This window comes from Periplaneta americana, chromosome 3, assembly GCF_040183065.1.
Source record: "Periplaneta americana isolate PAMFEO1 chromosome 3, P.americana_PAMFEO1_priV1, whole genome shotgun sequence".
In the NCBI taxonomy this organism is placed as follows: domain Eukaryota; kingdom Metazoa; phylum Arthropoda; class Insecta; order Blattodea; family Blattidae; genus Periplaneta; species Periplaneta americana.
In genome coordinates, this window is record NC_091119.1 from 13,775,905 (window position 1) to 13,799,546 (window position 23,642).

General features: G+C 36.5%; 1 protein-coding gene across 13 annotated transcripts in view; it reads right to left on the reverse strand.

Annotated features, from left to right (window-relative positions):
• The window catches only part of TfAP-2 (transcription factor AP-2), a 978,986-nt gene that overhangs the window by 332,085 nt on the left and 623,259 nt on the right, over positions 1-23,642 (reverse strand). For all 13 annotated transcript variants that reach the window (XM_069820017.1, XM_069820019.1, XM_069820016.1 and 10 more), the window contains one exon: positions 4,252-4,306. In XM_069820017.1, the coding sequence (XP_069676118.1) occupies positions 4,252-4,306 (55 nt within the window). The remainder of the gene's footprint in view (positions 1-4,251; positions 4,307-23,642) is intronic.

A 23,642-nucleotide genomic window follows, 5' to 3' on the forward strand; every position in this document is an offset into this window, starting at 1 on the left:
TCCAGGTATCGATCAAATTCCAGCAGAATTAATACAAGAGGGTGGAAGTGCATTATATAGCGAAATTTATAAACTTGTACTTGCTATTTGGGAAAAGGAAATTGTACCAGAACAATGGAAGGAGTCCATAATTGTACCTATTTTTAAAAAGGGGGACAAAACCAACTGTGGTAACTTTCGAGGAATATCACTTTTGTTGACGTCGTACAAAATTTTGTCCAATATTCTTTTGAGAAGATAACTCCGTACGTAGATGAAATTATTGGGGATCATCAGTGCGGTTTTCGGCGTAATAGATCGACTATTGATCAGATTTTTTGTATTCGACAGATAATGGAGAAAAAATGGGAGTATAAGGGTACAGTACATCAGTTATTCATAGACTTCAAAAAGGCATATGACTCGGTTAGGAGGGAAGTATTATATGATATTCTTATTGAATTTGGTATTCCCAAGAAACTAGTTCGATTAATTAAAATGTGTCTCAGTGAAACATACAGCAGAGTACGTATAGGTCAGTTTCTATCTGATGCTTTTCCAATTCACTGCGGGCTAAAGCAGGGAGATGCACTGTCACCTTTACTTTTTAACTTTGCTTTAGAATATGCCATTAGGAAAGTTCAGGATAATAGGTAGGGTTTGGAATTGAACGGGTTACATCAGCTTCTTGTCTATGCGGATGACGTGAATATGTTAGGAGAAAATACATAAACGATTAGGGAAGACACGGAAATTTTACTTGAAGCAAGTAAAGCGATCGGTTTGGAAGTAAATCCCGAAAAGACAAAGTATATGATTATGTCTCGTGACCAGAATATTGTACGAAATGGAAATATATATAAGTTGGAGATTTATCCTTCGAAGAGGTGGAAAAATTCAAATATCTTGGAGCAACAGTAACAAATATAAATGACACTCGGGGGGAAATTAAACGCAGAATAAATATGGGAAATGCGTGTTATTATTCGGTTGAGAAGCTCTTATCATCTAGTCTGCTGTCAAAAAATCTGACAGTTATATTACCGGTTGTTCTGTATGGTTGTGAAACTTGGACTCTCACTCTGAGAGAGGAACATAGGTTAAGGGTGTTTCAGAATAATGTGCTTAGGAAAATATTTGGGGCTAAGAGGGATGAAGTTACAGGAGAATGGAGAAAGTTACACAACGCAGAACTGCACGCATTGTATTCTTCACCTGACATAATTAGGAACATTAAATCCAGACGTTTGCGGTGGGCAGGGCATGTAGCACGTATGGGCGAATCCAGAAATGTAGGCTATATAGTGTGTTAGTTGGGAGACGGGAGGGAAAAAGACCTTTAGGGAGGCCGAGACGTAGATGGGAGGATAATATTAAAATGGATTTGAGGGAGGTGGGATATGATGACAGAGACTGGATTAATCTTGCACACAGGATAGGGACCGATGGCGGGCTTATGTGAGGGCGGCAATGAACCTTGGGGTTCCTTAAAAGCCATTTGTAAGTAAGTATTAGTTTGTAAAATGCAAACGAATTAAATATGATTTGACTTCCGTGTTTAAGTTAAATTACAATTAGTTAATTGTGGATTAGTAACATGTTGGTGAAACCGGCCCGAAGATCAAAGTGAAAACTTGAATTCTCAAGATTACGTTTATGATTCAATATGAACGAATTTCCACAGAAGGCCCGCATTAGATCACGAAATAGGAATAAAACAACAGTTCATATTTTATAAGACGAAGCACGTAGACGAAATTCTTGGAGTGACATCGGGGCTAGGACGTTGGTGAACAAGGCGGACATCTGTTCCCGCACATGAATAGAATTATAAGGTATATTATGTAAATCATGGGCTTCATACAATACGCTGTGCACCCCAGTCCTGTCATGTCAAGCGAATGAATCAGGACCACCCATTTCTAACACGCTTATGAATGCTGCACTTCAAACCCCCTAGCACTCTACTTAGAAGGCTAATCAACGGCCTAATCGGTAGGGGGTGCATTCCCCGAGGGGGTGTGAGTATTCCTAGAATGGAATAAAAGACTTATAGAGAGGGATTTTGGCACGACACAAAAAAAGTTTTATACAACTGTGCCTACCGCATTATTAGGTCTTCACACAAAGTAATACAAATGTGTAAACGATTCTTTCTCGCCGAGTTCATAATAAGCAAATGTCCTCCCCAGTACCACCTTAAATACAGATGTCATCAGCTAAAGGACTTCCCAAACGTGCTTATTTTCCACTAAGCCTATTTTCACAGATCTGCCTCATACAAAAAAAAGCACAGTGTGAAATTATACGGGGCTGGATACGAGATGACTCAATAAAGCTACGGATTAAATGGCCGGGGTTCGTATCACGCCAAGGGTGTTAGTGGTTTATTTTATTCTTATATCCGCTTCCACAATATCTGCCTTTATTCTGTTAACGTGGTTTCAGACCTAATTTAGTCACTTTTGTTAGCTCAGTGGGAACAACATTTTTTGTGCGAGATCGTGCGTATTTGCTTGGTTTCCGCACAAAACCAATCCGCGGAAAGTCTAAAATTCCACATTCAGTATTCCCAACCTAACACACATAACAATTTCCCTCTTCTTACCGCTTAAGCGCCACATTCATTTTACTGCTTTAGGCTTTTAACATATTATTTTTAGAGACGTTTAAAATAGTAATAATTATAAATTGGAAACTTACCACTGCAATTTCACCTAAATTGCACTGTTAATTATTGTTTTTAAATACAGTATTTGCAAAAATTAAGTAAACTCTACAACTCCACTAAAGTTACTGCATTCGTGATGCAAGTAATATTAAGGAAGCCGTGAAAAAATCAACAAGATTCCAGACTCATCTTAGACTGGGGGGGGGGGAAAGACAGACGTATATCATGGCCTGCTGGAATATAAACTTAGTAAACTCAGAAAACATTTTAAAGCAACAATGTTGAAGATAGATATTTTTGTTTTGCAAATTTACCGTCATTGAACAGAAACCAAGATGGAGATTTTATTGCAACTAATTAGAAATTTCTGTTTTAGGTATGTAATAAACGATCTTTGCACAAAATAATGTACGATACACGAGCGGTATGTTTTCTTTAAATTCTCGGAAATTAAAAAAGCTCAAATACGTTTCGCTTTTTCAAACTTTTCCTCGAACATGAAAACTTCAACATACCGCTCTTGTAACGCATATTACTATTAACATACAGCAAAGCCATAATGTTTGAAGGAAGAAACAAACTGTTAAGAAGATGCCAATATGATATGTGAGAATATAAACTAAACATGATACAAAACATAATTATCTAAATAAGTAGGGTAATGTAACTGATCCTTTGCTGTAGTCATCTCACGATACTAATTCCTGTTGGAAATAAAATAATTGCGTTTACTGCTGTAATTTCGTGCACCTCCCTTTTAATAAACAATTTGAAATATAGTGTAACATGATATCCTAAAAATAGTAACAGAATAGTACATTATGCAACGAGCCTATAATGGTAGTAATTAAGACGCAAGTACGTTTGTTTATGAAACGAGCGCAAGCGAGTTTCATAATTTTCATACGAGCGTCTTAATTACATTATAGGCAAGTTTCATACGACTTTTTATGCTCGACCATATTTCTAACTTGAAATTTTATGTTATGGTTATGTTAAGTGACGAACGGAACTGACCTGAATTGTGAGATGTGCGCAGACGCGAAAGTAGTAATTTTTTCCGAGGCACGAATATCATTGACCTTGATATAACCTAGACAACATTAGTCTTGATATAGGTAACCTGGAAATTGATTTAGAATTGAAAAAGGAGATGACAAATTGAATTAATTTGCATATTATTTACAATTAACGCTAACTATTATAGTAACAGAACATAATCTTCTGCGACAGTATTGGATTTCCAGGCTCCGTGACATTTCCCTAGTTGTCTTTCGATTGCATATCCGAGAATAATCGAAAACCTGAACTTTAATGAATAGGTGTACTTTAATGACATGCATTAAAGGACTGCTACCAGGTGTATAATTACTACATTTCGGCATGGTCGAGCATAAAGAAATGTTTTGTACACCAATACAAACTAAATTAGTTTACAAATTTAAAATTAAAGTCTCTTAAATTCTCAGAATAAAATCAGAAATATATTGTTAGCAGGGGTAAACTCTAAAATGTTATCTGATTAATAACTTCTACGTTTTCACTATTGCAAATCATTTCATAAGCATTAAAATTAAGTAAATGAGATACTCGATACTTACTTTTAAGTAGAGGAAGGTCGTTAATAAAACCCGCACTATCGTCCACGTTCGTATTCTGGAAGCAACAAATATTCATTATTAATAAAAATTATTATAAAATTCAGTCAATTAAATGTAAGCTACTAACAATGTACTATTTAACATATAAAGTACCAATAACTATAGGCTATTTATTATTATTATTATTAAAGTATAGTTAACTTATCACAAAATAAATATGAAAATAATATCAGCTGAGAAAATATTGCTATCATGTTATATCAACACAGAAATCAAAGTAAATTTCTCATTCAACTCACTTAAACATACAGTTATGGGGATTTTTCCAATTTTGTTATTAAGGGGATACTCAACTGAAAATCATGAAAATTTTCCAAAAAGAAAAAAAATATTTATAGGCTATAGTGGACAAATTTGTTCTCCACTTTCCATTGAGACTCCCAGAAGTTTTGTATGCCCTACTATAAGAAGAATTTACGGCTCACCAATTCATGATGCCATTTATTACCAATTCTGTTCAACATACTTGCAGGATTTAATGAATAACTGTGTTCAGAACAAGGGAGGAGTAATAGTAGGTGAACGAAGAATAAAGTGCATCAGATTTGCTGTTGATATGGCGTTGTTAGCAGAAGAGAAGATAATACTAAGATATATGCTAGTGGAGATAAAGACAACCGTGAGCAGTATGGGATGAAGATAAATGCAAACAAGATGGAGACCATGGCCATAAAAGAAAAGTAAAGAAGGTAAACTTGCGAATTCTAAATGAGGCAGTAGAGAAAGTGGATAGGTTCAAATATTTGGGGTGTACTATAATCAGTAACATGAGCTGCTGCCAGGAAGTCAAAAGGAGGATACCAACAGCAAAAAAAAAACCTTTAAGAGAAAAAGGAGCATCTTCTATGGATCTCTGTAAAAAGAATTAAGGAAGAGATTATTTAAGTTCTTTATATGGAGTGTGGCATTCTATAGGGCATAAACATGGAGATTACGACGAATTGAAGAGAAGCGAATAGAAGCATTTGAAATGTGGATATGGAGAAGAATAGAACGAGTGAAGTGGACAGATAGAATAAGAAATGGAGCTGTGTTGGAAAGAATGGATGAAGGAAGAATGATGCTAAAACTGATCAGAAAGAGGAAAACGAATTTGTTGGGTCACTGACTGAGAAGAAACTGCCTGCTGAAGGATGCACTGGAAGGAATGGTGAACGAGAGAAATGTTCGGGGCAGAAGAAGATAACATATGATAGACAACATTAAGATATGTTGGTCATATGCGGAGACTAAGAGGAATGCAGGAAATAGAAAAGACTGGAGAAAGCTGGGTTTGCGGTTAAATACTTGCCCTTGGAGAGAACATTATTAATGAATGAATGAATGAATGAATGATTCTTGCGCTGCCCTGTTTGCGGAAGATTCTTGCCTGATGGAGCAATTGTGGAGGTGACATTTCGGACAATTTTCTACGGCAAGTGCCATCTTCGAATAAAGGAGAATAAAGTGCATAAATTTGCTGATGATATGGCGTTGTTACCAGAAGAGAAAACGATAGTAACGGATATGCTACTGGAGCTAAATGACAGTTGTGAGCAGTATGGGATGAAGATAAACGAAAACAAGACGAAGACTGTGGCTATCGGAAGAAAAATAAAGAAGGTAAATATACGAGTTCTAAATGAGGCAGTACAGCAAGTGGACAGCTTCAAATACTTGGGGTGTACTATAAGCAGTAACATGAGCTGCTGCCAGGAAGTCAAAAGGAGAATAGTAATGGCAAAGGACTTTTAATAGAAAAAAGGGCATCTTTAGCGAACCCCTGGAAAAATAAGTAAGAAAGAGAGTAGTGAAGTGCATTGTATGGAGCAGAAACATGGAAAGAAATGAAGCTGTGTTGAAAAGAGAGGGTGAAGGAAGAATGATGCTGAAACAGATCAGAAAGAGATAACGGAATTGGTTGGGTCACTGGCTGAGAATAAACTGCCTACTGAAGGATGCATTGGAAGGAATGGTGAACGGGAGAAATGTACGTGGCAGAAGAAATCGGATTATAGACAACATTAGGATATGTGGGTCATATGCGGAGACTAAGAGGAAGGCAGAAAATAGGAAAGATTGGAGATTGCTGAGTTTGCAGTTAAAGACCTGCCCTTGGACAGAACACTATTAATGAATGCATGAATGAATAATTCTTGCGCTGCCCTGTTTGAGGGAGATTCATCGCTGATGGAGCAATTGTGGGGGTGACCTTTCGGACACTTTCTACGGCAAGTGCCATCTTTGAAGGTGTCTTTGTAAGTGGATTACATACAAACATTCAGGGCCGACTGTATAAACCATTTAATCTTAGATCAGAGGTTAAATTGATCCTTGTTTCAGCTGAACTTGGAATTTTGTGTTGTATAAAGTCTAATCTGAGATTAATTTGTCTCAAACTAAAGTCAACTTTGACTGAAGAAATTTCTCCGATTAAGTTAGATGATCCAAGTTCAGTTATTTCTTTCCTATTTGAAATATACGAGTGGCAGATTGTGCAAATAAAATATTCATTATTATTATTAATATTAATAGATATGGAAGGTACATTTATATATATATATATATATATATATATATATATATATATTTTCAATTTCTTGCCTTAATACACAAACATTCTTATGTTTTATAAGGCTCTGTCGTGTTCAGCAGTATGAAATAACATAACCTACAGCCTAATTATATTATATCTATAACAACCATTAATTATTAATGGATATAATAGGTACATTCATAAATTTTCAATTAACTTTATTACTAAACGAAAATTGTCGTTTTATAAAGCTTTATTATGTTTAGCAATATCAAACACCATAACATAATAACAATTTGGAGAACGCTCAACCTTCTTCTTATTGCCCGCCATTATTTACAATGCACAAAACAAACCAGTGTCTCCAACAGAGTGTACGGAAAGTCGCCAAAAAGTAGTTGGAAAGTCGCTAGATTTCTCATTATCAACAAAGTCATATTAAATTTCGTCACTATGGGGTGTTAAAAAGGTCGCTAAATCCCTATTTAAGCAATATAAAAGTTAAAAGAAATTGTAGTTGAAAAAGAGTTGAAGTCGCTAGATTGGCAACACTGAACAAACCTGTACAACATGATCCGCGCACCACATACTTCACCTTTTTTATGCGATGTTGCCAAATCCTTTTCGCGTGAACTTAGATTGCATTTGAAGCAAGGTAATTTGATCGCAGAAAAGTTTTATACAATAGAAGAAGTGTCTGAACTAGGTTCACTTTCCGATCTTCGATCAAAGTTGATCTTTAGTCACGGAATTTTATACAATTAGGCCTAAGTCTTGTAGCAAATATGAACCTGTCACGCTTCTTTCCTACTAGTCACCTGTTCGTTACATTCTTCCTTCCACGTACAAACTGTCAGACACCTGCTAGAACGACCCGGCGCTACAGTACATGCATGTACTTCATCCTTGGATACCTCTTGCATAAAAAGGTAGATATACCCACGTGCGCATTTGCATGTTACGCGTGTTCGCAATTCCATTGTTTTCACAAGAGCATTCAGAGCTACAAACTGCGTTCAGAGTTAATTACGGTTTTATAGAATCTAGATTAGCACGTGTTTTCCACGTGGCTGACCAAGCGTTCGGGCTGGAAGGAGGACGGTGTGTGAGGGAAGAAAAGAATGGGTTTGTAGGGAGGGGAATGGGTAAATGTGTGGGTGGTGGGGAAAAGACTAAACGCTGTTATGTAATCTTATGGAACAAGTGCTGAGCGTTGCGTGCCTTCTGTCAGAGTGGAACGTTTTCACACTTGCTGCGTCTTCCCACGGGCCAGGTAGCAGTTTCAATTAATAGCTGCTTCCCACTTGAACCTCGTACCTCTTTAACAATTACGACAAAACTGTTAACACGCCCGAGTCATTTGCAAGCAGCAGCCTGTGACCTACCTGACAACTGGAAGGTGCCACTTCATGCCTTCCCTGCACCTGAGCACCATATGCGGTGACATTTGTCTTTGTCTGTCAGTGAGGATTCCGTAAGTGAGAAAGGGACAAAACAGCTAGCAGTTACGTACCCATTGACTAAGACAACGTTTTGACAGTTACATTCAAGCTACGATTGTGGATTATGTAAGCTTTAACAATTTAAATTTAGCTCCTAAAACAAATCTTAATCCAAAGTTGAGGTGTTAACTTAATAATTAAGGATAGAGAATAGAGACAAAGGAAAGTAGAGGGAGAATGAATGAATGAATGAATGAATGAATGAATGAATGAATGAATGAATGAATGAATGAATGAATGAAGCCACTGTGTCCCATGAAGGGCTAGGGCCTCCTACAGGAGGGGAAGCTCGGTTGGTGTGGTTCACATGACGAGCTATTTCACGTCAACAATATTCACATTCACATTCACATTCACTATGTGAGATACACTAGAGTTTGTCAAATTTTAGTTCTATATGAGTTTGTTCACTATCTGTCTCCACTCGTTCCTGTTGCGGGCGATGGTTGACCAGTTCCCTCCCAGCTGCTGCTTGAATGTATCTGCCCATCTTCTTCTTGGCCTGCCTTGTGTTCTCCTTCCTATGTGCGGGTCCCACATGCGCCCATCTGCCTTGTTGCTGCCTTGCTACATGACCACCCCACTTCCACTTCGTTATGAGGGCTTTTTCTGTGATGTTCTCAGAAGCTGTAATTTTCTGCATTGCCGTGTTGCAGACCTTGTCTTTCAGTGAAACGCCAACTATCTTCCTCTCCATTTTCCTTTGACATATTTCGATGTTCGTCTTTTGTCTCTCTATGAGGGCCCAGGTTTAGCAACCGTATGTTAGCACCGGGAATACACAGGAGTTAAGAGCCTCTAGTCTGAGTCTGCGGTTTATGGAGGGAGAATAAGGAGGGAAAAAAAGAACGAGGAGAAAATGTAATATAAGGAGAATAAGAGATAAGAAGGGTGAAGGTGATAATAATGACATGAAGAGGCTGAAATAAATTGTATGGTATGGAGAATGAAAAGGGAAGAAAATGAATAAGGAGGAAGAGAATAAGGATGAAGAGAAAAGAAAAATAAACGTAGAAGAAAAAGGGAAGAGACCAGTGGCGGTGCGTCAATAAGAACACAGAAACACGTGAACACCTTGTTTTCCATGAATGCAGACTAGTTTTATTATTTAATACCTTATTGACGTAGTGGGTATGTATAATATCAGAATCAAGTATTTTAAACTTCCCGCATCTTGCGTAAACTTATGTAAACTTGGCAACGTGCGTTCACGTACAAGCCGTGATCTTTTCAAGGTTACAGGAATTGCACGCATGCGCGGGACAAAATTGCCTTTAGCTGGCCGCTTATGACTCGTCAAGAGCACGAAGCGTTAAGTGAACAGTGAATCTATCCTACAGATGTCAGGTGCATCGATGCCTATCGTTCACATGCTGTGTCTCAAGGTAGGAAAATTTAACAGTCTGTATTTTAGCCTGTAGGTGTCAGCATTTCTCACTGCAGGAACGTTACCTTTGTATGGGTGTGTGTAGAGTGTAGTTTGTGAATTACTATACTTCAGTGTAGCATAATAGCATAGTGTAGCTTTCAAACACTACTGGCTGAACGTGATGGTGCTATGAATTTAAGTACCATCTGTATGGTGGTGAATAATATTTACTGGCATGCATTTATAGTAATCAATCTATGCGAATAGGATTACAGTAGGCCTAGTGGTATAGGCTATAGTGTATCATTATATTGTGAATCAAAATGTATTACTGAACACACGCTTTTGTAAATAATGGTACCGTGGTATGTATTAATTTTTAACAAACGTAAACAATGAAATCTATTCAAGCAATTTTGAACAGTAAAGAACTGGGTAGGGTAAACTGACTTACCAGGAAAAGTTGGAAATAAAAATATTGATTTTTATTAGTCTATTATTATTATTATTATTATTATTATTATTACTATTACTATTATTATTATTATTATTATTATTATTATATTTTTATTTATACACGGTTTTTTTCGATAATGAAACATTGGAATCATTAAATTTCTTATTAAACGTACGATTTTAAATTCTCTTCGGTTTTGGAACACAAAATTGTGAACACACGTAATATTTTATCACGAACAGCCACTGGAAGAGACGAATGTGAGTAAAACATTGTAGCCTAGTCTATTAGTCAGTATTGTATACACGTCTCTACAGCCACATATCAGAATTTTGCGCCGAACAACCGAATTCAAATACCTGAGAATCCAAAGCCAGATATCAGAATTTTGCGCCGAACAAACGAATTCAAATACCTGAGAATCCAAAGCCAGATATCAGAATTTTGCGCCGAACAACCGAATTCAAATACCTGAGAATCCAGAGCCAGATATCAGAATTTTGCGCCGAACAACCGAATTCAAATACCTGAGAATCCAAAGCCAGATATCAGAATTTTGCGCCGAACAACCGAATTCAAATACCTGAGAATCCAGAGCCAGATATCAGAATTTTGCGCCGAACAACCGAATTCAAATACCTGAGAATCCAAAGCCAGATATCAGAATTTTGCGCCGAACAACCGAATTCAAATACCTGAGAATCCAAAGCCAGATATCAGTACAAAAACGTACTTCCAATGTGATAATGTTATGCTTTGATAGTCACAGAAGATGTTCCAAATGGTGACCATTCACATTAATGCACATTCGAAGGCGTTCCCCGAAAGACCGTATGACTGCCCGGCATGTTGCTGGCTGAATGGTCACAAGCCTGTCGAATGCGTTGCTGCATGTCGTCTGGTGTTGTCAGAATGTTCTGGTACACACTGTCCTTTACAGTTCCTCTCAGGAAGAAGTCGAGTGGCGACAGGTCCGGAGAACGTGCAGGCTACTGTACGTGGATTGTGGCGTCGACATTTGTTGTGGTTTGTTTACATGTTAAGACAGCAAACACACAATACACGACGTGTACGGACGTCAGTCGACTTTCGTTTTGTGTAAGTTAATGCACAAGATGAATGGGGCACCACAATAAACGGCACATTCTGATGGCATTCATTTCGCATTTTGTTGTTGTTATTGATTGGGAAGGTGACATTGTGATACATTTTTGAACTCGTCTTAATGTGTGTAATCAATGTAACATGATTAAAGTATGTAGTGTTATTTGAAAAATTGATGACGTCACGTGTATCTTGTACCATAATGTAGTTATATGCACCAAATCTCTACAATCATGTTAGCCCCTCGTTATAACATAAATCTCAAAAACAAAAATTCCAATATCTATCCAAACAAAAAAGTTATAATAGGTGCAGAAGATAAATGGGAGACACTGTTTATTAATTATATAAATTTGTATTTGTGCATTTTTGCGACAATTATTTATTTTCTAGCTCAAACCCTGCTTAAATCGCCGCGAATTTCGTTTATGATATTGTTGAACATTCTCAATTTTTCCTATTATAACCAGTTTATTAATTCACTCAGTCGGATTTGAATCTCGAAGCTGAACAGTACGCTAGCAGGTTATCCCGTTAAGATTTTGAGTAGTTTCCATTCTCCTGCTCGGCACTGTACTCTCGGAGATGATGCTGCATGTTGTACGCACTTCCTAGTACATTATTATTAAAAGTTAATTAGCCCTGAGTGGCTCCAATCCCTGCACCCCCCTCCAACTAATCTCGTCCTTCCCATTCTCCTTATTGTTGCTATTGTAGCCGACGATGCCGGACTCAGATATTATTTCTTATTTCATTCCGCTGAATGCAAGGTTCGTCGTGAAGATGCCAGACGAGCAAGACCCGACCAGGAGGTGAGTCTGGACCACCTGATTACATTGAGGCGTATAGAGGGCATGGAGGAGCAGATCCTTTACTGTAGTAATACTTCACTTCACAAATTTCTCATAATTGCACAGACAGTCTCTAATACAAGGTAAGGGGAGCGATATTACCTTTCGTCTCGTTTCTCTTATCTATACTCTAACCACGACGTAAATACCAGATCACTGATGTGTGGCGCGTTAAGTATACCTCTTCAGAGAACATCTCGTTATTCATCATCTTTTACAGTATCCACCTCGCGACAATGGAATTCCCTGTCACAAAGTATTAGGGGCTGCAAGACAATAAACACTTTTAAAAACATCTTAAAAGATAACCTTCTTAGGCCCGATTGTATAAACCATTTAATCTTAGATCAGAGGTTAAATTGATCCTTGTTTCAGCAGCTGAACTTGGAATTTTGTGTTGTATAAAGTCTAATCTGAGATTAATTTGTCTCAAACTAAAGTCAACTTTGACTGAAGAAATTTCTCCGATTAAATTAGATGATCCAAGTTCAGTTATTTCTTTTCTGTTTGAAATATACGAGTAACAGATTGTGCAAATAAAATATCCATTATTATTAATATTAATAGATATGATGGGTATATTTATATATATTTCTTTCAATTTCTTGCCTTAATACACAAACATTCCTATATTTTATAAGGCTCTATCGTGTTCAGCAGTATCAAATAACTTGACCTATAATTATATTATGTTTATAACAACCATTAATTATTAATGGATATGATAGGTACATTCATAAATTTTCAATTAACTGTATTACTAAACGAAAATTGTCGTTTTATAAAGCTTTATTTTGTTTAGCAGTATCAAACACCATAACATGATAACAACTCGGAGAACAGTCAACCTTCTTCTTATTGTCCGCCATTATTTACATTGCACAAAAAACCAGTGTCTCCAACAGAGTGTACGGAAAGTCGCCAAAAAGTAGTTGTAAAGTCGCTAGATTTCTCATTATCAACAAAGAAATATTAAATTTTGTCACTATGGGGTTCTAAAAAGGTCACTAAATCCCTATTTAAGCAATATAAAAGTTAAAAGAAATTGTTGTTGAAAAAGAGTTAAAGTCGATAGATTGGCACTGAACAAACCTGTCTGCGCATCATGTATTTTACCTGTTTATGCGATGTTGCCAAATCCTTTTCACGTGAACTTAGATTGCATTTGAACCTAGGTAATTTGATCGCAGAAAAGTTTTATACAATAGAAGAAGTGTCTGAACTCGGTTCACTTTTCGATCTTCGATCAAAGTTGATCTTTAGTCAGAGAGTTTTATACAATTGGTCCTTAGTATTTCACTCCAATCATACTGACTTAAACTATCACTGTCTACATTGTTACTCCTTCCTTTAGACATGCATCCTGATAGTGCTGTATTTTCAAAATTATCTCATAATAATTTCTTTCTATCATATAACATTATTTGAAATATATTAACATTCTATGTATTTTAGCTTAATCCTGCTACATAGTTTGTATTTCAGTGTTTAATAAATAGTTCATAGTATTTTGTTGTTTAATTCGTAAATAACTCTTTTATACATGTAACTCTTATCTAAATCAAATTGTTGAATTCTTTGTAAGTTCATACATATGTATGTATACTTTTTACTGGTTGAGTGGAAGAGAAGGCCTTACTGCATTACTCTGCCAGCTAAAATAAATTATTATTATTATTATTATTATTATTATTATTATTATTATTATTATTATTTCAGGACGGAAATGGCAAAAAATTGAAATGCAAATGGAGAAAGTATGTCCTGCAGTTTGTCTACCAAAAATCTCCTACCTATCTCCGTCGTTGTCTACCATGAATTCCACTAGAACTCACCGGTTTTGGATACCGGCCCTTTGGCGTAGAAAGCAGACCGTCCTGTAGATGAATTTATAATTGGTTATTTAGTGATACTATGTCAACATGGTCATCTAGAATAGACTGGTGATAGCGAAATGGTATTAACTGGAAAGATGAGTTCGAGAATATGTCGTGGTATAACACATGACATTGGAGAAAATCTCTCCACAGCTGCCACATTCTTAGCGATCCTCGAACACTCAATGACTGCTACTTCCGCTTATTCGTAGATGTGGCAACTCTCCCTCCACGTGGTGATGAAGGGAAAGTGTCAGTTTTTTTTTTTAAATGGGGATTGGTTATTAAGAGGCAAAGACGAGATTTCTGTCGCAGTGAATACAGCAGCTCTGAAGGATAATCTAGCGGTTTATTAAAGCATATTTTTATTATTCTTTTCTGTAGCAGAGTTATTGGCATGAGGGAGGTACTATAAGCACTACCCCATCCTATAATGCCGTATTGTAATATAGCTTGTACTAATGCGAGGTAAATCAGTCGTAAAGTATGGACAGTCAAGTAATTTCGTAGGATGACAAAATAGTGAATATCTTTTCTTAATTTATTGCACAGAAAAACAACATGTTCATCCCAACGTAAATGTTGGTCGATTATTATTATTCCGAGATACTTAACTTGAGGAGATTCATTTAGAACAGGACAGTTACAACTATTAGAAGAACAATTGGATGTATAGGGTTAAGTTTTAGAATTCAGTATCAAAAGCATAAATAACCACAAAAAATTTCATGCAGTAGTTCGTGAGAAAATGCACTTTTTATAAAGAAAACTGTAATTAGCGGGAAACTGAGTATAAAGAATGGTGGTCACTTGGGAATGTCAAATTTAATGGCCCATAACTAAAATTAAAATAAAGATATCGCAATAAAATAACTTGTACATGATTTACCAATATATTGGTGATCAGAATCACAAATAAAATAAAATTCGTAATTCCATGCCTTCATGCATGTTAACGCCACCTTAAACGAGAACCACAGTTTGATTTCCCTCCCGAAAGAAGCCATTTTATCGCCGCTTAAAATCAATCACATCCGGCCGGGTTTGAAACCACGAACGGCAAGCATAATAATCACGAGACCACCATGGCGTCTACTCGCAATAGAAGAAGGAATAAAAGGTAATATAGCCACAGAAATAATTGCAAATATTTCGACAAGTGATAAGGTTAATATAAATTGAACTTTCTTCTCAAACCTTTTTCCTTAGTTTAACGGCTTGCCCAGCGTTATGAAGCTAAGATAGCGTTTTTATACGAATACTACATTTAAATGTCTGCACGATTAGGCTGTCCGTGAAACAGGGTTTTTCCTTCAGAAGACCTTCAATGTATGAGTCATTTCCACTAAGTTTATCTAAATGTAATAGCCTACTATTTAAGCTAAAAACATTCGATTTTTGCAAAATATAAAAATTCAGGCGTCTTTGTGGCCATACTGATAGCGTGTTCGCTTCTCAAACAAGTAGTCCTGGGTCGATTCCCAGCGTGGGAAATAAAAGACATTTATCTTCCGTCCATAGTATTGGGTATATGCCCCTTGTCATGTGTTATCTGGATGATTGCTCTGTACCATGGTGACTACACGACCAAGGACGCCAGCAATGTGTCCTAAAGGTGCTTAAAAATCCACAAATAAAAATAATGAAGGAATATCCTCTTTATCAAAAGTCCTAATTCCACTGCTAATTATGTTCAGAGGGAAAGATATGACGATATGGTAAGGATGGAGCAATGGTTAAACGAAAATAGAAAGAGAAATAGGATTACTCAGAGGTAACGTGACCCACAGCTTTATCACAAATTCTATGAGGTCTGTTGGAAAACACTGCTAGCATTGATTACAAGCAGAACATGGAAAGTCACTGTTAAGGGATATGAATTTAGGTTCATGCACCAGAGGTCTGCATCGGACGTTTCCGCTCGAGCGTCAAGTAGTTCATAGCATAATCCGATAGGTAGCGCACATACATGATGGGTAAAATTGTCGCGAGCGTTAAATCCTCGAACGGTATAAGCCGAGCGTTAGACATTCGTTCTTGTTACAGTGATGAACTGTGTAGTAACATCATAGATGTTTATCATTTCAAAACTTTGCAGTGTTTAACTAACCTCTCCATATGTAGTACAACTACAAAACTTGCTTTAAAATGTAATATAAATGTTGTAGGTAAATGTTCCCTCCCCTCCGCTCAGGAGTTATTTTGTTTTTGCCACATCTGATAGATGTTATTGGATGTAAATATAATTATTATAAACGGAGAACGCAATCACGATAATGCAAGAAATGTACCAAGTTTTCTAGTAATAATAATAATCTCTAATAATTAGTGTATCAATCTTTGCGTCTGTAACAGTTGTGCAGCATGATTATTCCTTTTATTATATTTTCTGTGACGTTATCTCTGTACTAATATTGTTATTAATTTACTGCTATATAATAATATTTTGTAAAACTTTTCTACATTGTCGCAGTATATAGACGGAAACACTATGTATGGACCTATCATATTATATATGTAGATAAATCAAATAGTGAATAATTATTAATTAGAAATAATAACTGTATATCGAAGTTTTTCATACTATTTTATTCATAACTTCATGTTACTGTTTTGGTACGTTCCATTAGATGTTTGTCATAAACGCAGAAAATAAAGCCTTATTTTTACCGTGTGGGCAAAACATATGTGTATCTTATCTGTCGCCTTCCATACAAGATATGACATGTCGGTGAGATGACCTTGTACTGTGCTTCTATTTATTACGAGCGTATCACGACCGATCTTATCTCAATCGAGGCTGCGACATTCAACCGAGTTCAAGCGAGCGATTTAACTCCAATGCAGTACTCTGTCATGCACATTCTCTCCACAGAAATGTATTTCTTCATCGCACTGGGCAAATTAATGTCATAGGGGTCGTAACATCGTAGTACAAGCGTTCATAAAGAAATACATTTCAGCCATGTGTAGCTGTGAAATATACACGAGCTGAAATTAATAGGTGCTAGTAAAGGAGTTGAAAAGTTATAACTGAAGTACAGTTACTGAATTAACATTACAATACAGTGCCACAGCATTTAAAAAGGAAATGACATTACAATCCTTATAATAATACTTAAAGCCTCAAACCCAGTGGGTTAAGTGACAGAATTCAAGCTTCAAGACGTCAAAGTCTGGTCAAGCAAATTGTGTGATGGAACAAAGAGCGTAGGTAGGTGGGAGAAGGCGAATAAACCTCACAGAGAAGTCCTGCAATGTTTTTGAAATGACGTTCGTTCAATAAACGAGTGGATTGTACAAAGGGCCGATTGTACCCCCTACCCCAAGCCTCGTGCAACTCGTATTACAGTTCTGTATATGAATATCATATTGGAAAGATATGAATGCGTAGAGGGCAAGGCTGGGGGTTTTTAATGTAGATCAGGGAGAACTCTATGAAAGAGTCTCCAAATATCGAGAACGAGGGGTGCGAACAAAACTGCGTATTGTAATGGTTTGTTATTAGGGGTGGATCCCAAACTTCTGCTCACTACAGGCCGAACAATGCTAAGAACAGCGAGTATTCTTGTAGAGCAGAACGGGGGAAAGAGAGAGGTGAAGTTTGAAAAAATTGTAGTTAAATAATTTTGATTTAGAGCTTAGACTTGTTGGACAAGGAGGAAAGGGGAGCGTGTCGCATTCCACACCTCAGGAACAAGGTCCGGTGTAGCAGATTGTTTTATCCAGCTATTTCAGGTTTCAATTTGTAAGGATAAAAGAACAAAAGAAAGTGGCGGTACTATTTTAAAAAATATGCGATGGTACATAGATGCACTTTACATGTTCGAACGTGTTAAGGGTATATGTATGTGAACGACCACAATTATTATCAGAAAATGCAGGCACTAAATTTCTAAAATTTTATAAAGAAATGAATTCACAATTTGACAAAAATTACAAGGTACCACAACAAGACTTATCAGAACTTCAATATCTGATAAAAATATAAAAAATGTTACTAGGGGAGAGTCGGGTAGAATCGGACATCGGGTAATATGGGACAGTGCGTGTCTTTCATCTACCACCATATGGTAGTACCTGAATGACATGGTTACGTTTCTCTATGCGACATCACAGAAACGTAACCATGTCAATCAGGTACTATCATCGTGTGGTAGATGAAAGAAATTCACTGTCCGATATTACCCGATGTCCGATACTACCCGACTCTCCCCTAATAATATTTTTAAGAATTCATTTTTTACTTTAAATTAAATTTTACAAAATTTGGACATTTTCACACATAATATTTCATAACTCCACAACCATTAGAGATAGAATTCTGAAATGTTGTACACTGATTTAACATGGGTTTATGCAAAAGGTAGACTACACTAATGCTCATTTCTTTGAAAACAGAAAAATTAGGTCCCAAAACAGTATGTAAATTTTGATATATTATATAGGACAAATAAAAAAATAATTGTATTAAAATAAACAATTCTACATGTCTGAGAGTAGTCTACTTTTCAGGAATAAGTGTTTATTACATGCAGGAAAAATATTAAAGATGTCAGAGACCATAACAATGCTATGGTTACCAAATTATATAAGTGCAAAATTTCTTTGTTTTTATTTCTCATACTCTGATAAAACTGGGTTGAAAAATATTATTAGTAATCTTTTTTATACTTTCTATCAGATACTCGTATTTAAGTTCTAATAAGTCTTGTTGTGGTACCTTGCAATTTTTGTCCAATTGTGAGTTCATTTTCTTATAAAATTTTAGAAATTTAGAACCTGCATTTTCTGATAATATTTGTTGTCGTTTACGTACATATACCCTTAAAACAGTATGCAGAAAAAGAATATTTATAGCTAAATAGCATTCATGAACTTGATTGGGAGAACTGTTGCTTAATTTTTAAAAGAAGGCCTACTTATAACACTGCAATGATCAACAACATGCAGGCTAGCGATAGTAATAGAAGAACCCAGAAAGCGATGGTCTTAGACCCTACGATTTGCTTTGAACGAGACACAAATGAAGTGAAAAACATGGCATTTCGCTTTACAACTGGGATGTTACAGGCTTACTATTTGGAGCGAGGGGTTGTTTACCAAAATTTACATGTAATATCCTTAAATCCTTTAAAATTCCCTTTTATGAGGTTCAGAAGATTGTAATGGAAATTCTGAAGGCCTCTCTTCAAATTCTAGACTATCATCTATATGTTAACAAGTAAATTTTTGTTTTAATGTACAAATCGAATCATTATTTTGCTCGTTTCATTTCCCTTTATATTTTATGTTTCTTAACTCCGGATCCCAGTGGTAAATCTCACTTGAGCACGGATGATTTGAAATAAATCTAAGTATTATTAAACTCTGTTTTAATATTTTACTAATATTCATCCCCAAGACAAGCGGCTAACAAGCAAACATTCTGATGGGAGCAGATAAAAAATTAATTATTTTTCTTCCACCATGTTAACAATGTCAAAACAAGTGCTTATACAAATTTTGGCCATTCGACCGCAATTACGAGGTTGTCCAGAAAGTGATTTTCCCTGTGATCGTTTACAGAAAAAAACACAATTGCATGGAAAGATTTATTGAAACAGATACAGCAATTTGTTGCGCTATTTGTCAACATAGCCACCACTGGAACTAAGACATTTGTTACACCATGGTATCAATTTTTGTGTCCTTGTACCGTAGAAGTCAGCCGCCTGGGATCAGAACCAGCGTTTGACAGCCGTCTGCACCTCTCTGTCGATCCCATATGACAAATGTCTCATTTCCGGTGGGGAATATGTTGAAAAATAGCTCAACAATTGCTGTGTCTGTTCCAATAAATTTTTTTCTAATGAAATTGTGTTTTCTTTCTGTTAACGGCCCCTGGCGAACTTATTTCTTTTTACGGCCCTCGTGATTGCAGTCGATTGACCAACATTTCTATAAGGACTTCTTTAGACATTATTAATATGGTGAAAGAAAAAAAAATAACTTTATCTCCCCCCATCAGAATGATTGCATGTAAGTTCAAGAACTAGAGGGAGAACTAAAAGAAAATGAATATATAATCCGTGGCGCTACACCCCTTCATGGGTCCAGACCAACCAGCCGGCTGCAGGTCTCAGGCCCACATGCCGAAGCAGAGGTGGACGATCATCCAATCAGAATAGAATATATCGTGGTGTTAACACGATGATTTCCCTAGCCGTTATAGCTGGCTTTCGTAACCGGATTTCGCTACCTATCTTTTTTTTTTTTTTTTCAGGTTTTCAGTTTTCTGTTTCTGTTTACTAACTAACACTAACACAACACCCATGCCCGAGGCGGGACTCGAACCCACAACCCTTCGGACCAAGCCGTAGAGTCATTGCGTGCCTCTACGGCTTGCGCCACCCGGGTCGGCCATCGAAGCTCCTCAAGTGTATTGCCATGCTGGGTGGCCACCAGTCCCATACAATTTTTACCCCTATGAGTACTCGAACCAGCGCGCATTCCTTAACGCCAGTCTTATGCAGGATGTCTTAGACCACGACGCCACGGCGCGGGACGTACGAAGACAAGAAATAAGTTACTAAAATAATAGGATGTGAAAAGAGAAAAGAGAAAGGAGTCAAGTAAGAAAGAATAATTAAACATATAAAATAATATAAACCAAAATAAATAAATAAAAAGGCAGAAAACATGAAATAGGACAAACTGCGAAAAGTAAGAATTAATGGATGGGAGTGTAAAAGAGAACACAAGAAGAAAATACGTCAGAAATAAATATAGCCTATGGGAATAGATACAAGAACGAAAGAAGGAATACATAACTTACTTATTGTTGATATTGTAAAGACATTACATTATATTTGTACCTGTGGATTGTCGTTCATTATTCATATTACACCAATAGTATTAAAGCATAATTATTAGCAGATTAAACACCGAAATAAATTACTTTTATTTACTATTGTTAGTAAAATAAGCCGCTGTTTTAAATATTTAAATTTCATACACATTTCATTACAATTAATTAGAAAATTGCAAGTAAACAAGAAATATTGCTTTAAAATGACAAAAATACTCTCATTATTGAATTAGTATTAAAAAGACAAGATAGGCAAAACAAAAATTGGCCCTATCTCTCTGATTTACCCCAAATCACATTTATATCTATGCAAATAATGATTTACTTCCCCCCAGTAAAAAAGGCATTTTGCCAAACATCCGGGCTCTAATTATGATCATTAATGGAGCAATGGTAGAATGTCGATAAGGGAAACAGGTGCATTCCGGGAAAACCCCTCACCAAGCAGTCCACTAAAAATTCTACTTGGATCCATCGGAAATCGAACCCGGGATACCGGGGAATAAAAACGACTCTTCAGCCTTTCGATTAGCAGTGTGATATAAAATAAATATACGAACTAAATTATTTAATTATAGTACTCAACTTGTCCAAAATAAAGGATTTTATGTCGTACGAATCTGTACCGTTGCATGTTTCGTTTCGTCACACTGTCACAGGATTTTGCTAAACTGTCACACCGACTCCAGTTTGGCATCATTTCCAATCTTTTAATTACAATATCATACTTGTATGAGGACAAGGCGGGAGGCGTTACGAAAACCTCCAAAATTCCGATACGGGCAAGCAACTGCCATTATTGCAAACACACAGAAAAGTTTACGAGCGGCTTATGATGGTCACTTGTTTTTTATCTATAACCCACAATGCCCGTCTCTCTCGTTTCCTAGCAGCCTCCCAAAAACAACTGCACGCCACCGTGGCACGATATTAGATTGTGTCTCTGTGCTCAAAGTAGAGACCGACCACAATTTTGTGGTGAAACTACCGTCGTCCATCTACTGAGACAAAAGTAGACAGTTCTGCTGTAGCCATCACGAAAACGCGTCCATGAAGGCATGAGTGACGTATAAAGTCAAACTGACTCGACTTTTAAGATCATATGCAAGATAGCAGAAAAAAAGAAGGTATTTTTTTGTCAAGATTAAGGAAATTAATTCCCAACATACAAGCTACGGTATGTGAATAGCTGGAGAAAAAAAATACCATCAAAGAAAAATTTCCGACAAAGTTGATTGAAATTTAAATAAACACGGTAAATAAAGACGCTGCCTCTACATGGCTGACTGGATTCTTACATCACGTGGCAAAGGAATTGTCCACAGATTTCTCATCTTTGGGACCGATGTCTTCAATTCAAGAGAAATCAACTTATAAGGACACTGCTTCTTCTCACCGGCTTGTATAAGAAAGTTGTTTAGCGTTTATTCCACAGCTTTTGAACTTGAGAACATCATTACCATAGCTACGAGGTCGTGAAATCAATTTGTTTTCGAATTTATATGCACGAGCTAAATTTATCTTAATCTTTCATTAGCCTTTGAACATAGGAGAACTGGGAACATTTAACTAATAAATTTAGTAGCGAAGAAAAATACAATACAAGATTTCTTTTTGTGTTGAAGTTAGGCCTACTAAACCATGTCTGATATACGATTTTTGGGCAATAACTATTCTTGATATTAGCGTTGGTTAGGGTGACCAAATGTACTCTTTTGTCCGGACAAGTCCTTCTTTTTTTAGCCTTTTGTCCAGGGTGCAGGCGGATTTTTAAAAAATCAGGAATTGTCCTCCTTTTCGTAACTTGTATGCGTGATATTTTGAAATTAACTGATTTTACGTCTTTTTCAACTAAATTGCCTGTAGGTGGCAGCAGCATCGACGGTATATAGGCTACTCTTTGCCAACGATCCTAACTCTCTTAGCTCCTACTTGTTATGGTCGTTGCTTTCATATGTAACTAACTGTAAAATCGTTTTATATTATGAAGTTTTGTCATAAGTATGCTGTAATAATACAGAAGTTGACATAATTTTAAGTAGGCTGTAATATAGGCTAGGTCTCGTCAATATGTTAGGAGAAAAATACACAAACGCTTAGGGAAAACGCGGAAATTCTACTTGAAGCAGATAAAACGATAGGGTTGGAAGTAAACCCCGAAAAGACTAAGTATATGATTATGTCTCGTGACCAGAACATTGTACGAAATGGAAATATAAAAATTGGAGATTTATCCTTCGAAGAGGTGGAAAAATTCAAATATCTTGGAGCAACAGTAATGAATATAAATGACACTCGGGAGGAAATTAAACGCAGAATAAATATGGGAAATGCCTGTTATTATTCGGTTGAGAAGCTTCTATCATTTAGTCTGCTGTCAAAAAATCTGAAAGTTAGAATTTATAAAACAGTTATATTACCGGTTGTTCTGTATGGCTGTGAAACTTGGACTCTCACTTTGAGAAAGAAACAGAGATTAAGGGTGTTTGAGAATAAGATTCTTAGGAAAATATTTGGGGCTAAGTGGGATGAAGTTACAGGAGAATGGAGAAAGTTACACAACACAGAACTGCACGCATTGTATTCTTCACCTGACATAATTATGAACATTAAATCCAGACGTTTGAGATGGACGGGAATGTAGCACGTATGGGCAAATCCAGAAATGCATATAGAGTGTTAGTTGGGAGGCCGGAGGGAAAAATACCTTTGGGGAGGCCGAGACGTAGATGGGAGTATAATGTTAAAATGGATTTGTGGGAGGTGGGATATGATGGCAGAGACTGGATTAATCTTGCTCAGAATA